General features: G+C 39.2%; 1 protein-coding gene across 1 annotated transcript in view; it reads left to right on the top strand.

Moving 5' to 3' along the window:
* LOC138748446 (heterogeneous nuclear ribonucleoprotein U-like protein 1) overlaps positions 1 to 16802 on the top strand; it is a 66778-nt gene that overhangs the window by 16849 nt on the left and 33127 nt on the right. Inside the window, exons 3-7 of the mRNA XM_069908690.1 lie at positions 239 to 377; positions 1712 to 1785; positions 1898 to 2037; positions 6901 to 7000; positions 15845 to 15957. Coding sequence (XP_069764791.1) covers positions 239 to 377; positions 1712 to 1785; positions 1898 to 2037; positions 6901 to 7000; positions 15845 to 15957 — 566 coding nt within the window. The remainder of the gene's footprint in view (positions 1 to 238; positions 378 to 1711; positions 1786 to 1897; positions 2038 to 6900; positions 7001 to 15844; positions 15958 to 16802) is intronic.

The following is a 16802-nucleotide window of genomic DNA, read 5'->3' as shown; positions in this document are numbered from 1 at the left end:
CAGAGTTTGCATGGTATATATTACCTTCTGTCCTATTTCTGAAAGTAAAAACTGGATTGAAGGAAATCAGATGCATGCCATGTATTGGGAAAACTATTGATCAGATTGCAGATTGTCATGGGGATGGAAATTTGTTCTCTTGAAGCCAGTCTTTGAGCTAATTCTTTAGGCTCTTTGAACTAGATCGGCAGTAGGAAGTGTGGTTTGTCTGCTTCTAATTCACAATTTTAATTTGTAGAATTTCAACCAGTTGCAATGAAGGAAGAACCTGTGGATCAAACTACAATCAAGCCAGTGATACAGCCAAGCAGAAAGCGACCCTTTGCTGACCACGGACATGGATATTATGAATACAGAGAGGACAGAAGTTATGGTCGGTGAGTAACATTATCCAAGGCATGGCCTTCTTTTGCTCAATGAATAATAACATGTCAAACGCAGACTCTTCTCACCATTTTGCTGAGATAATTTGGAAAATCCAGGCAAAAGTTAAACTAAGTAAAAAATATTTTGAAAAGTTGCTTTCTGGGTTGAAGTCCTCTCTCTTATTTTATTAATGAAAGGATTACAAAATGATAACTGTTTTTAATTTGACTGAAGATCATTTACCTTATCTCTTGAAGGGCTGTATTTTTTCCAATAAAAAGTAAAAACACGATACTGGAGAAACTCAACAAATCAAACAGTGTGCTTTATATAGCAACGGTCGGGTGCCTACCTATATTTTGCTTCTACCTTGATAAAGAGCTCAAGCTTGAAATGTTGGTTCTGTATCTTTATCTTTGCCATATAAAGGACACAGTTTGACCTGCTGAATTTCTCCAGCGTTGTGTTTTTACTTCAACCACTGTGTCTGCAGACTTTCATATTTTACTCCTGATTTTATTTTCTCTCTGTCACAGTTTTATGGAAAAGCCACAGCAATATGTGCCACTGAAAATTGTGTGATGTGTTTGACTAACACAATTTAGGAAGAATGAGTGAAACTAGCTATTATCTCTGAATGTCTCGATGGAAGCAAGTATAAATACTTTCTTGGTGGGAAGGAGATACAGTTTTAAGTGTGGTGGTTGGAGTTTGTTTGGAATTTTCAACCTTTGTTGTTCTTGGCATAGAAATGGTAAAAATTATAGCTTATGGAGCAGACAGAACAATAATTTCTCCCACTGGTAGAAAAGAGAAATTTTATGGTATTGTGCGTGTGTGTCTAATCAAAATATTCAGTTTCCTGAGAGCTGATTTGCTGAGATACGGTCGAAGGTGAATGTTTTAAAATTTCATTTGAGCCTTTCCTTAAAGGTTTGAATATCCATTTTGACTCGTGAACTGTTAATATGGACTGTGGGTGTACTTTGCTTGAGAGAATTTTGATTGAAATTAATGCATTGTCAATTAGGCCCACAGTAGTTTGAATATATTATGCTCTTATTTTCTAGTTAGGAGCTAAAAGGTCTTGCTTTAGAAAAAGCAATCAGTGTGACTGCCAGAATGGAATTTTATTTTCCACAGAATAATGTCAGTCAGCAAACATTGCTGATGGTGAGAGCAAAATTAGTGGTTTTAGCTCGATGCTTCTTGCCAAAAATTGCTTGCTTGTTTCAAAAAAAAAAATATTGGTGACAATAATAACTTCTGATCATTAATTCAGCCTGTATGTAGTTATCTTTTAAGGAGCTGACAGCAACATCTTTTTTTCACGACCCTTTGACAGAGCAAAATCTCCCCAGCCACCTGCCGAGGATGATGAGGAAGAATTTGATGAATCTTGTGTGACGATTGACACTTGTAAGTATGAAACAGTGACTTGGTTATAAACTATTTTCAGGCTAGTCTGAACTCGTTCAATTTAATATTTTCTTGTTTCACTGTCTTACATTTTCCCTGTTTTCCATCCTAGATAACTGTGATCTGCACTTTAAAGTAGCTAGAGACCGCTTGAGTGGCTACCCCTTGACTATTGAAGGATTTGCATATCTGTGGTCAGGAGCACGAGCAACATATGGGGTCAACAAGGGGAGAGTTTGTTTTGAAGTTAAGGTACTTACATTTTTCTTTTGAGGGCATGGAAACGCCCACTTTATTTTTTTCCCCCGAACACGTCTCCTGAGCCTAAGTACCTCTGACTCGGCAAGTGAAGTGCTCCTGGGTCTCTGCCCGTGTTGCTCATGAGCCACTTGCTGGAATGTACTTAGTGGTGACCCGACAGAGTCCCCATTCATCCTTTGCATCAATAGCAATGTGTCTGGACTTTGTTCACTGCTTTCTGCGGTGCTGTTCAGATCAAGAATTCAGGGTGGGGGGAGTGGTTGGAATCAGGTCCTGATTTCCTTGTGCTGTGTTGCAACTCCCCGTGAAGAGCCACATATCCCTCAAGATTTAGATGAAAGTTACTCTTTCCCATCTATAATTGCTATTTGATTTTAAAGATTCCCTGCAAATAATCAGACTTTAAAGGAAACAAGTTTTTATTTGTATTTTCTTTAGGTTCTTCCTGTTCAACATAGTCACCATATAATTCATAAGATATAAAACCCACACAACTTAATGTACCAAAAATAACTGTTTTATTCTCACTTCAGCAGACAGCTTTGGGTGACACAGAAGCTTTGCTGGCAGCTTGAGATGGTGAAGGGGTGAGGTTTCAGAAACTTCTAAAAAAAAATCAGGAACTATGCTGCATTATGTAAAGGTGTTGGTGAGACATTTGGTTGTTTTTGAGAATTGCTTTGCTGAGCAAAAGATGGGGAACACTGAAAAGCACAGTTGAGCAAAGGATTCTGGAAGATTGGAATTATGGAATGGATGTAGGATGTGATATGAGTTGTTAGGAAGAGGTAAAGTTTCAAAATAACTTTTGAAGGGCCAGGAATTCATAATTCATTGTGGACGGATGTAAAATATAAGTGACTTAATGTAAGGGTGCCAGTAATCTGGAGGTAGGTGAGGATGGCAGGGTTTTGATCATGGGATTTGCAATATTTTGAGGATGGATGTAATTGGGGTTTATTATATTTGTCCAAGACTGATTTTAGTCTGAATTGAACAGATAGATTGGAAGTAGTCCCTACCTGAATTGGGTGAAGTCATTCACATATCTGAATGTTGAAGGTTCTCTTTGGTCACTGTTATTTGCCAGTAATTGAATGGTGGAACAGCAGTAGCAGAATAATGGTTCTGCCTGAAAAGTTGCATTGTAAAAATGAATACTCATGTAAATAAATGTAAGATCCATTCTTACGCATTGATTCTAAGCTGATGTGTCCTTTTATTAGTTTAACTGGGAAAAGAAACCATGAAGAGTTGTTAAAGCAACTTTCTATTGCAAGAACCTCAATTGTTGGTTTTGCTTTTTCACCAAATTTTGGAATGGACATGTTTTTCACAGAACCTTTGTTTTCCAAAGAGCATCCCCAAAATCTAGATTGCAACTTCGACCACCTTCTTCTCTTCATCACTCAACAGTTCTTTTTTGCAGGTCGGTTATTTAGATGGTTATAAAATAATTTCTTACCTTCTATTGCAATGTTTATTTAAAAATTGCATCTCACCTGTCTGTTCTTGGTGATCGGGATCAAGGCCTGCTGACCCTTCCATTGCATTACTTAGTCAGTAGCATTGATAATCATGAGTAGTGATTTGCATGTGAAAGAACAAATTCCTGCTGGCCTTTTTATTCTTTGTATAATAGCGACATATTATTACTGTGTAGGTGTCTGTACTTTAAGATTTTTTGCATTTGTGTCAAAGTTCCATGGAATCCAGTAGAGGAACCAGTTCTGCAGAATATCAGTAAGATAAAACCAATTATGAATCACTTACAAGTTAGTGCCACATGGGATACATTGCAAGCCTGAGTTTTGTTTCTGTTAACTTGCTGTGTTTTTAGTTCTGTTTTGAAGGAATCTTTAATAGCTGGAGATTTTTTTCTCTGCTTACTGTAATTTTCACATTGGAACAATCAAGAGTGAAGAATTCAGTATCGATTGTTCTCTTAAACTTTAGTTCTCTTATCTGGTACACTGTAGACCCCATTTGTTATCATTTCCATGGAAAAGTTTCATTTAGGAAAACAGTCTGCTTACTTTTAAAGTAAAATACTGCATTAGTCTACAATACAGAATATTACAACTATTTCTGAGCACTCCTTAGCCAGGGATGGCCATCCTTTTAATTTTTAATTTAGACATACAGCACAGTAACAGACCATTTCAGCCTACAAGTACGTACCAGGAACATAGGTTAATTGGGCGGCATGGACTCGTGGGCTGAAATGGCCTGTTATCGTGCTGTATGTCTAAATTTAAAAAGTTTGCCAACCCTGCTTTAGTGTTTCTCTCAGTCTCAAAAAATTAACCACTTGACATAACGTTAGAATTCCATTACTTCATCTATCGGAACCTATTGTTCCTCTACGTTATATAGATGGTGACAGTTTAATTTCTGCTTTGTTGTCTGCTCTTTTTGTGTAAATGTTATACTGTTTTATTTCATATTTATGCTGTACTTTATTTCATGGAAAATGTGCATGAAGCTTCATCTCTATCTGCCACCAGTTTATGTGAATGATCCAAATCCTTTCACAGATACTCTGTTGTTATCTGTTTCTGCTGCTAAGCTCGAGCTTCCTGCAGATTTGGCCAATGTGTACGTTGTTTGCTTGGCCTTTGCATCGAACAACGTTGTAACATATTCAAAGTAGGGACCTATCCGTCGGCATGAAAGGAGAATTAGTAGGCACTTTTATTCAGAAGTATGAGGGCACATTTCCAAATACCTGGGAAAAGCATAAGATTGTAAGGAATATCTTAAAGACAGGTGTAGTGAAGGAATTCAACCAAAGGCATGGTTAACAACCAGAGACAGCCATGGGCAGAATTTCCAAGATAGTGTATGTTCATGGTGACGGAATTGGAGGAGGAAGACTAAGAATAGTTTGAATGTAGTTTTTAAATTTTGGATGCAAACTTGACAAGTTAGCACAAAACATAGTGTTTGGGTGGGGGGGGGTGGGGGGGGGGGGGGAAAGGGAGGCCAGATCACCCTTGAAGTCTGAAATAATAGTAATAATGTTTTAGTGAGTATTACAGAGTTGGAAATGGACGAAAGCAAGCAGTCTGTAAGAAGTTCAAACCTTGACCCAAATGGACCTGCCGAATACAAAACATCTCTCAAATATTCTAATTTGCATCTATTAGCCAACTGCTCTCTCCATTCCCTCAGATTTGAAATTAATTATGCCCTGACTGTTTTGAATTTTTTGGAGCTGTTCTGGATGTTTTTTTGTGCTCAGGAGTAAATTGTGTTGAGGTAAGCATTTTGGTTTGGTCACTGGGTATACTTCTGTAAGTTTACTGAATGCATTGGGATTGGTCTGTTGGCTCTGGATTATTTGATGTCACCAGGAGAGGGGGCAATTTGATCAAGGTAGTTGAAGCACAAAACTTAAAGAAACCCCTATCTTCTTTCATCGTTGGAAGTTGACAGCAGGAATGGCAGAAAATGTCTTCCCACTAATCTTGAAATTTTAAGATTCAAAATTCCTTTGTCATGTAATAATACAGAAAATATGACATAAAATGTCCTTCTGCCTGCCATAAGGCAACAAAGAGTTACCCGGCACCCCTTATGAAGATGTATGAAAATTGAAGACACGAACTGGAGAATATTTCCTTTTGAGTGTCTGAAAACTGTAATCCTACCTACTGAGAGCTTTTTCTTTTTTTAAACTGTACATAATGAACAACAGTTGTTTTCAAGTTTCAAGATTACACAAACTGCCATGAACTGCATCTCTTTAACATAAAGAGAACAAGGAAACTGAAAGACGTGAGTGAAGGGACAAAGATTTAAAGGTTAGAATGTTGGAAAATGGGAGATCATTGTTTCTGATTTTAATAATAAAAAGAATCTAGAAACTATATAGGAAGAAAATGATTCAGATGCCATTGACAGGTAATGGAATCTGGCACACAATAACAATAAGTAATGGAATGTTACCCTTTGTCTCAGAGTTTTATAAAAATAAGGAAGTGAACTATTGGTTGTGCAGAATCTTGATCAGAACACTCCGCAAACCTCAAAAACGACATGGACACTGGAAAGGAACGTATTAAATTTATGAGAACATATCAAAGGCTGAAGTAGTTAAATTGTAATAGGACATGCAAGCTCCACTTATAATTTCTACAGTTTAGATGGTGAAGAATCTTTTGTGGGTTAACTACGTATAAAGTAAAAGAAAATGATGTCTTCATAGAAGCTATCCAAGATCCATGAAGTCAATGTTATGTGTGTTTGCTGGGCCCCATGGCCTCTTGTAAGAATACAACTTGAGATTCTGTGAGTTGCAGACCCAACCTTTCAAAGGACATTTGAGGTAGTCAGACTAGGAAGGTCTTTGAGTTTACCTGAAATACTGCAAATGAGGTACCCTAATTATAGATTTAATCTTTAATGAGTTTCCTCTTTATTAAAGTTGAAATAATTTCTTGGCATCCATTGATTTTAACTGGAGAACCATCAGATGTGCAGTTTAATAATTTAGTATTATGTTCATGCGTTTACACAATTCATAAATTGACAGTTTAGATATTTGAGAGCAACGTTTTGTGGATTTGGCGATAGGAGGAAATGCTTAATCTTCCCATTGGAATTATGTAGATTTAACTCAGATTTGTGAATATCCTTGCTCAACTATATTTAGCATTGAACAAACATGGCACATAGAAATCTACAGTAAAGCAGTGGAAATGGTCTTAATTCTGATGGTGATCCTTGCACTCTTTGCTGAGCTGCCTGTTTTCTTGCTGATTCTACATTGTTCTTACTATATTGTAAATTCATTTAGGAATTTTGTATATAATACTTGTTAAGCTTTAGCCTTTTGAATTTTGTTTTCAGATTAACGAAGAGATTCCAGTTAAGCATCTTCCCCCAACTGAACCTGATCCCCATGTCGTTCGTGTTGGTTGGTCATTGGATTCATGCAGTACACAATTGGGTAAGAAAATTTCAACTGTTTTACAATCTAAATATGCTTATTCGCTGTAGTGAATTTGGTTTGGAGTTCATGTTGTAGTACCCTTTGTCACTAATAATAAAGATATTTAAAAAGTACAGATTATAAGCAATGGGTTATGTTGTCACATTTAAAACTTGTTTCTTAAATCCATTGTGGGAACTGAAATAATTCTCATTTGATTGTGAGTTGTGTGATTACACCTCCCTTGATTTCAAATTCATTTCAAAAATTTGACTATTAATATGTGAAAATATCTATTAGAAATGAGAGATTTTACTCAGTGTAGAGACATTGGTGTGCCTTCTTTGTGATTGCTTCTGTGTTACTCCAGAAGAGGTCCTCCGACATGAATACTCCCAGGAACCTGGAGGTACTAATCCTCTCCACCGTTATCCATCAGGCATTTGGTCTCTTGGCCTCTCCTTCCCAAAGTCTGCAATGAGCTCCTTGGTCTTGCTGAATTTGAGACCAAGATTGTTGTTCTGGTGCCATGCAACCAGATTTGTAATCTCATCCTACATTCTGATTCTTCACGGCCCACAGCCATGGTGTCATCAGCAAATTTGATTGCGACAAAGCCAAACTTGGCTGTACAATCATGAGTATATGGGGAGACCAGAGGTTTAAGAGAGGAGAAGTGATGTTGCAAATCTGCACGTTGGGGTCTGCGAGGAAATGGAGGATCCCATTGCAAGGGAACAGAGCTCCAGATCCCCGAGTTTGATTAGTGTTATTGGGATGCTAGGCTGCAGTTAATGGCATAGCCTGATGTAGGTGTTCTTGTGGCCCAGCTTGTCTAATGCAGAGTGGAGGGCAGCCGAGATGGCATCTGTGGTCGACCTGTTGAGACGACAGGCAAAATGAAGAAGGTCTCGGTTCTTCTTGGTGCTTCCAGCTGCAGTGCAGAACATTATGTTGTTGACCAGCTTTCCGCCCAAATAATTTGAAGTTAATATTAAAGAATGTGACCAGTTAGTTGATCCTTTTTGCATTCACTTATTTTGGCTTTAAACAGTCATTTTGATCAATATTGATAATCAGTTTTCTGTATAATCAAAGCAGTGAATAAAAATCACATCATGGCAAAGCCAGTGGCTAGAGTTATTTTATGGGAATCTCTCTATAGTTTTTGTTCATTCTGGAATCCCAATGAGATGCTGGTAGCAAATGATTTGAGTGACATACCACCAGTCTGTGTTAAACATTACTGAAATGTTGAATCAATCTCTGACTGGATGTAAAATGCATTCAGTTAATTTCTAGTTTCTTTTTTTTGAGCTTTAATGGAAATAACTTTCCAGATTTATCAGGTCTGGTTTTGCAGTAATGTACTTTATTTTTATTGTGATGGAAGCTCTGATAGAAGTACTCGTGATACTTGACAGTGGAGGAGTTTATTTTATCTGGGATTTATTCCCCTGCGTCATGTTCCTAACTTTTGTGATGTAATGGAATAAAAGATGAGTGCTGAAAGGAGCCACATATTTAATAGTCCTTTTTTCTTTTATTTTATTTCTGATTATTAAAATCTTTGGTTCCTGCTTAAAATTGCAAAGACTGTAGAATTGACTTGCATGAATGTAATTGTGTGTGCTTTTTGGGGTTCCTCACCTTGGTGTGTGAGCTATGTTTTTTTAATCTATTATTGATGTGGGTGGTGCACGCTGCATGTCCTCTGTCAGAGGTTCTTTCTAAGTACAACATGCTAAGTACTATGTTTGACTCTGGAGAATAGAGTGGAATGAGAATGTTTAGCATTTGATAAGTTTGTGAACTTTTTATTACCTGGATAACAAAATTTGTTTTGTAAGGGTGGATTAAATTTGTTCTACTCTTGTAACCATAGATCCAAAAAAATGGAAAAATGAGTAGTCCATGCTTCACTGTTCATTATCATTTTTACTCCATGCTACTTTTTTGCAGTAATTCTACATCCGTCAATATTTAAAAAGCCTATCAATCTCTCTTGAATATCGTGAGGATCAGAGCCTCAAAAGATTCACTACCATCTGGGCAAAGAAAATTTTTTTCTCACCTCTCTCTTGATTAGCTGATCCTGTACATTGAAATTGTGACCTTTAGTTCTAGATATCCTACCAAGGTATCCACCTTGTGTCTGCATGTCACACACCAAAACTATCTTGTCCATGTTAATACGGTCAATTCTCATTCATCCAAACTCATTCTTGGTAGCACACGTCTGCCAAGATGTACATCATTTCTGTCTTATCAAACCCATGAAATGAATTGTATGTTTCCATGAGGTTGCCTTTCATACATCAAACTGAAAAGATTAAATGCACACTCTGCTTTCATCATCTCTCCCCTTGTGATGACCGTGAGCATGACCCCTATTACATCCCGCGAATCAGTCTTTTAAATCTTTTGCTTCACGTTCTCTATCACAAGTAGACTTTTGTTTTGCACCACATCCACTCTTGTACTCAAAATCTCTTGAATCTAAAAAGCTGCACCGTGTTTGGATTTTCAATGGGACTGCATGGCACTAAGATCAGGGTGCACTGATCTTAGTGGAGGATTCTCGGAATGAAAGGATTATCATACAAGGAGCATTTGACAGCTCTTGGCCTGTACTCATTGAATTTAGGAGAATGAGGGGGTTCTCATTGAAACATTTTGAATGTTGAAAGGCATGCTCAGAGTCAATGTAGAAAGATTATTTCCTATGGTGGGAGAGTCTAGGACACAAGGATTGAAGGGCATCCACTTATTGCAGAAATGTGTAGGAATTTCTTCAGCTCGAGGGTGGTGAATTTGTGGAATTCATTGCCGCAGGTGGTTGTGGAGTCCAGATCATTTGGTGTTTTAAGATCGAGATTAACCAAGGCATCAAAGGTTATGGGGAGAAGCCTGGGCAGTGGGGCTGAGTGGTGAAATGGATCAACTTATGATTAAATGGTGGGGAAGACTCTTTGAGCTCCTATGTCTTATGGTCTTGTACCATTTGGATGTTGCCGAAACAAATTTTCTACTCCCACCTTAAAGAAAGCAAACGTAAAAGAGGTGGATAACAGAAGAGATTCAAAGAAGTCTTAAAATCCAATATGAAGAAATGTTACATCGACATCAATAATTGGGAAACCAATGCCAAGGATAGGAAAGTGGAAAACTATCATCCGAGAAGGAACTGCAACCGTTGAAGCCAACAGATGAGCTGAACTAGAAGAAAAGAGAATTAAATGGAAAGAGAGGCCACAGCAAGCAAACACTATCTGCCATGTGGAACAACCTATCCTGGATGTGGAAGTTCATTCAAAGCCACTTGAAAGCCCATAAATAGATCAACGGAATGAAGTCCATCATCCTTGATGGGTAGCCTTGAGGGGTAGCCACGATGACAGCTTGAAGATGTAAGACCATATCAAATGTTTAATTAAAAATCCATGTAAATATCTTAAATTGCCTTGCCCTCATCTACTCTCTTTGTTTTCTCTTTAAAAAAAATACTATAGTATCAAGTTTGTGAGACAGAATTTTCCATGTACAAATCCATGTTGGCTCTCCCTATTTTTCCCTTTGGACCTTCAAATGTTGATAGAATCACACAATTTGCACATCAAACCACTGTCTCCAAAACCATCTCCAACCTTATGATCTCCCCTCCATAGCTACCACCTCATTCTCTCCCACCCCCATGCTGCCCATTTCTACCTCCTACCCAAGATACACAAACCCAACCATCCGGGCAGACCCATTGTTTCTGCCTGGTTCTGACCACTGAACTAGTTTCATCCTACCATAACTCTATCCTTTCTCCCCTGGCCCAATCCCTTCCCACTTATATCTGCCCTCCATCTCCTCAATGACTTCATATTCCCAGAACCGGACCCCCTCATTTTCACGATGGATGTCCAATCCCTTTATACCTCCATTTCCCCCACCCAAACAGAAGGTCTGAAAGCACTTTGCTTCTTCATGGACCAAAGACCTGACCAGTCACCACCTTCCTCCATGTGGCAGAGTTTGTCCTAACTTAAAATAACTTTTCCTTCAATTCATCCCACTTCCTCCAAATCAAAGGAGTAGCCGTGGTTCGCAGCTACACCTGCCTGTTTGTGGGCTTTGTGGAGCAATCCATGCTGCAAGGCTACACAGGCAAGGCCCCACCACCACCCCAACTCTTCTTCCAGTATATCGACAACGACATCGGGGCTGCCTTATCCACTCATGATGAGCTTGTCAACTTCATCCACTTTAAGTCCAACTTCCACCCCGATCTAAAACTCACCTTGTCCATCTCTGTTGACCCTTCCTGGATCTCTCAATCTCCATCTTGGGAGACAAACTTTCTACCGACATATACTACAAACCCTTTAACTCCCACAACTACACTTCCTTACACCCTGGAAGGATTTCCTCCCTTTCTCTCGATTTCTCTGTCTCTGCCGCATCTGTTCCCAAGATGAGGTCTTCCAATCCAGAGCTTCTGAAATGTCTGCCTTCTTCCACAAATGTGGCTTCCCCTCCACCACTATCAACTCGGCCCTTACCCGCATCTCCTCCATTTCCCGCTCATCTGCCCTGGTTCCCTCTGCTCTTGACGCAACAAACATAGAATCCCCCCTCATCCTCACCTATCACCCCACCAGCCTCCACACCCAACACATTATCCGTCGTATTTTCTGGCACTTAATACAGGATATCACCACCAGGCACATTTTCCCCTCCTTGCCTTCTGCAAGGACCACTTCCTACGCGATTTCTTTGTGCACTAATCCCTCCCCACCTATCACAGCCCCGGCTCCTTCCCCTGTGCTTGCAGGAGGTGCCACATTTGTGCCCACATTTCCTCCCTCATCACGATCTGGGGCCCCAAACAGTCCTTTCATATGAAGCAACCCTTCACTTGTACATCCAGAGGACTTGTTTACTGCATCCAGGACACCCTTTGTGGCATTCTCTACATCAGAGAGACCAGTCGCAGATTGGGAGATTGCTTCGCTCACAACCACAGCAACCTCCCAGGGACCAACCAAATTGGAGTCACACTCCTGCACTCGCATGTCTGTCCATGGCCTTATGAACTATCTCACCTTGACTACCCTCACATTGGAGGAACAACACCTTACTTTCCATCTGGGCACTCTTCAGGCACATGGCATGAACAATAGGTCCTTTCAAATTGCCATATAAAATGGGGTTAACTGGGCAATTTGCTTGGTTGACGACCCAGAAATGTGGCTGTTTGAAAGGGTCCAACCGGGTTCCAGACCTGCCTCAGAGGTGGTCAGGAAACCCAGTAAAACCTAATGGGGGCAGTCCTTCTCTGGCAATTTGCAAGGGGAAATGGTGGACCTGGTTATGTCAGTGCTTGCTATACAGGGAAACCTCTGGCTGGCTCAATGCAGGATGCTGTTGTGGTGCTTCCTCATCATACCACTGCCACCAACAGGGGGAGGGGCGTCATGAACAGTGGGGGGGTTTGCTGCCACAACATGCTGCTCCAGTTCACATCACAGCATGTCGTGACACCCCTCCACCCCCTCCCACCAACATTAGCTTATTGACTTTATTGCTTTCCATTAAACCTGCTTGCCTTTTCTTCCCCTCCCCTATTTTTCTGTCTTTCCAGTTCTTTCACCCACCCAGCCCAGGCATTTCCCCCTCCCCCTGATTGCTGCTGTCCTCTCCCTCCTTTCTCCACCTATCATTTCCTCCCTTTGCTCCCACACTCTTTTGTTCGGTCGCTTGCTGGGATTTTTTCATACTTTGATGAAGGGCTCAAGCTCGAAACGTCAATTATGTGCCCTGACCGTTGCTACATAAGGGACACTATTTGACCTGCTGAGCTTCCCCAGCATTTTGTGTTTTTTACTTTGACCACGGTGTCTACAAAATTTTGTGATTTACTTTAGATTCTATCTCTTAGAATCCTCTCCAGCAGTTTCTACTGACATCAGGCTAACGGATCTTGATTTATCTTTGCAACTTTCTTTAAACAATGGTATAACATTTGTATACTCCAGAACCTCTCCTGTCATCACCGATGTTGGGGCCTTGACAGACATTTTACCTCCATTTCCTTCCTACCTTCCCACAGGGCATTGCATCTGATCTGGACAACTGTAATAATCCTCCAAATCAGTGAAGATAAGCATTCTTAAATCAGAAATTTTACAACCAGTGCATTTATTAACATCATTGCCAACTCTTTCAAAATTTTAGGACGTCAGTTATCGGCTTCTGGGGATTGATTGCTTCCGGAGGCTCTAATTTCTCCAATGCAGGGGCAGCATCATGACTGAATTGCTGCTTTGAACCTGCAATGAGTTGGGTTCAGTCCTGATGTCCTACGTTGTCTGTCTGGACTTTGGACTTTCTTTCTGTAACCATTTGGGTTTCCTCCAATTGCACTGTTTTTTACCACATGACAAAAAATATATGCAGGTTAATGGTCACTGTGTATTGTCCTAAGTGTGTCAATGGATGGTCGAAGCTCTGGCAAGTTGGGTCTGTTTGGAGAACAAATGGATCTAGTGTAAATTGGTGCTAGATGGGAAGCACAGACAAAGTGGGCCAAAGGGCCTCTTTTTGTGCTTTAGTTCACTAGAATTCTATGACTAGTTTTTGCCAAGCATAGGATTATTAATGTAGAAATACAGTAAAATCCCTTGTATCAGGCACCAATGGGAATTGGCAGATGTTGGATAAGTGAATTTTCCGTTTGCTTGAGGTTGCACATTGCTTGGAGATGAAATAATGGCAAGGCTCAGCACTTTTAGACTTTTATTAAAATCTGTTAATTTTCTGCAATTTTTTTGCCCGTTGCTTGAATTCTGGCTAACGGGTTTTACTTGTATACTTACCAGAGAGCTATTAGTAAAGCTGGTTCTTCTCATTCTATCTGGACCTGTGTATCTCCCAAGAGGTGTTGAAGCATTTTGCTAGGCATGTAAGACTGCATGCAGTTCTCTCCCCAGATTTATGATTTACCTGTTGCTCTACTTAAGTCTTTGTCCCATGGCACAGATTTTTGTATTCTGTAGAGAAACAAAACAATTGAAGGATTATCTATCTTGTTGAGCACCAAACTCAAAGTACCTTAGTCATGGAGTTTTATCCCACTTTCTAGAACACCATATTCTGGGGGAATGTGTGTATACTGCCTTGCTAATTTTGATTTTGTCCTGTCTGCTTCCCAAACTTTGTTTGAAATTTGACTGTAAAGATCTGCATGCATTTCAGATAACGTAATCCTTTATTTTCTACATGGATTATCTCGTGCATATTTTGGTCACATATTTAAAAATGTATAGTCAGACTTAAAACCACTGTATTCCATTGGCTTGATTGAATGATTAAAATAATTGGGTTCTTTCTCGTCCACTTGCAACTAATTTCCTCAATTATTTTTCTGGGGTGTGCGAAATCAGTACTTGTTACTCTGGTTAGACCTGACATCTGGCATACTTCAGTTTAGTTAATAACTGCATGGTTTACTAAAATTCCTGCCTCTTGATGCATCTGGAATGTGTCCGGTGCATTTTCTTGTGCATTAGCTAGCAGAATTTAGCTAGATTTTTCCCAGGAAATGTAATTTAATGTTGGACAAAAGAATTTAGTGATGTTGGACCAGTTTTTTTTAAACCATTGATTGGGATTTATTGCTTAGATTTTTGAAAGGATTGCGGGAGTGGAATTGTTTTCCAAAGACTGCAGAGACTTGATTGACTCTTGAGCTGTATACTCCATATTACTCTGAGGTATTTGATTGATGCCGTCGAGAGGAGAGCACCTTCACACCCAACTCCACACTATGCACTCCCCCAGACTTTTGATAGGTGACAGTTTAATGGCCTCTCTCCCATTACATTAATTACAGCAGTAAAATTAGATAATCTATTCACATCTCTGCTACCCCTGGCAGAGCAACCTGCTTAGCAACGATCTCCTTGCTTTCGCACTTCTATTTTTTTTGCCCTGTTTGTTGGAAATTACCTCATTTGGAGGAAAGGTTTTCAAACTGAAATGGCAATACCTTCCATTTAAAGAATTGGGGTCTGTAACAAAAAATCAAACGACTTGGAATGGTTTATGATTATGGAGACTTGCATTGTTTGTGGAGATGTCTGCTATTAAGTGGCAAGAAAGCAACAAATTTGTGGCATCAAAAGAGGAGTCTGTTAATGGTGTTCAATGATATTTGTTCGATGGTTTTTGGCAGTCAGAATGATATCCTGTTCTTTGAAGGAAAAGAGGCTGTTGCAAACAATTTATTTTGTGTCTTTCAAATATTTCTCCCCCCCCACCCCCATCCTGTTGCTTTTGCAATCCATAAATGTAAGTTTGGTTTAAGAACTTGTGTTGCATTTTGAAATTTTTCCTCTCAAACACAGCAAGGTCTCCTTGATTCAATTATCTGACATTAGTTGTTAGATTAGAATGAACTTCTTTCATAAATCTGTACCGCATATTTTGTCACTGAAACAGATTTTGAAGCAGATTTTAATTTTGCTAGAATATTTTTCTTTTGATCCTGCAATCTGTTTATTTTCTATGATCTTGGGTCAGTTTGGTCACACATTTTCTGAGTTTATGCAAGTTTCTCTGCCACAGGAGGTTGCTGTTTTTCCAGGACTGTATTTGCCCACTAGAAATTAAAGCACTGTGTGCTTGAATTCTACTGGGGCAAGACATTTCTGCAACTCATTGTATTCACAAATCACTTCAAGGCATCCAGCAAAATGAGGTGAGTGAGAGTCTTGGCATCTATCAGATTTAGATACATACATGGACAAATTTGTGAAGCTTTCTTGTTTATTCAAATGGCCTTTCAAATCTCAAATTAATTTTCCATTTTAGGCGAGGAGGAATTCTCATATGGATATGGAGGTACAGCAAAGAAGTCATCAAACTGCAAATTTCAGGACTATGGAGAGCGATTTTCAGAAAATGATGTGCTGGGATGTCTAATTGTAAGTACTGGAGATGTATTTGAATTAAAATGTTGGACAGTGCCATTTCATTTCAAGGCCTTAAGAAGATGAATGCATTTTGTACATTTTAACTTAGTTATATTGGTTTTAAAGTGTTTCTCGAGTTATTCTTTGATCAACTCTTGATTAAAAATATTTATAGCTGCATTTTTTAACCTAAAAACTGGTGTGAAAGATAAAGATTGGCATTTTCACATCAACTAACTGATTCCTTTCGAGCAGTGTGACAAAAGAAAATTAAAATGTGACAGAATATTTCCACACTGGTTCCATACTGGAATGATGAAGGTCCTGTTGTAACTGTGTGATTGGTGGAGGCTGTATAGTAATTGTGGTTATCCACTTGATTCAGACAGAGCTGAAAACCATATTGTCTGTGGTCGTCTGCTTGAATCTGTCTTGTTTTCAGAATATAATAACATAAATAGAAGCAGGAGTAGGTCAATCACTCCTTCATTTCTGCTGTATCATTCAATAAGAATATGCTGAGATTTTATTTCAGCGCTATTTTCCCTTCTCCCCTTCATGTGTTAAAAATAAATAAATGTTGGTTAGTGTCTAAATATATTTGATGAGAGAGTCCCCATACCCAGAATAGATAGTGAATTCCAAAGATTCACTTCTTCAAAAAAAAAGTTCTACTAGGTATTAAATAACCAATATTTTGTGTCAATCCTGGGAAAGCAATATTTCGGCACTTGCTCAGTCAAGTCTTGCAAGTCAAAAAAATGTTCTGTGTGACATTCATTCTTTTTGGACCTTGGCTAGATTGCCAGACCTAACATTGAGTTCTCCAACTGCAGCTGACACCCCTTACCCAGGCA

The sequence above is a fragment of the Narcine bancroftii genome, chromosome 13 (assembly GCF_036971445.1).
Source record: "Narcine bancroftii isolate sNarBan1 chromosome 13, sNarBan1.hap1, whole genome shotgun sequence".
In the NCBI taxonomy this organism is placed as follows: Eukaryota; Metazoa; Chordata; class Chondrichthyes; order Torpediniformes; family Narcinidae; genus Narcine; species Narcine bancroftii.
Note: the sequence above shows the minus strand (reverse complement) of the source record. Positions and strands in the feature narration are given on the sequence as shown.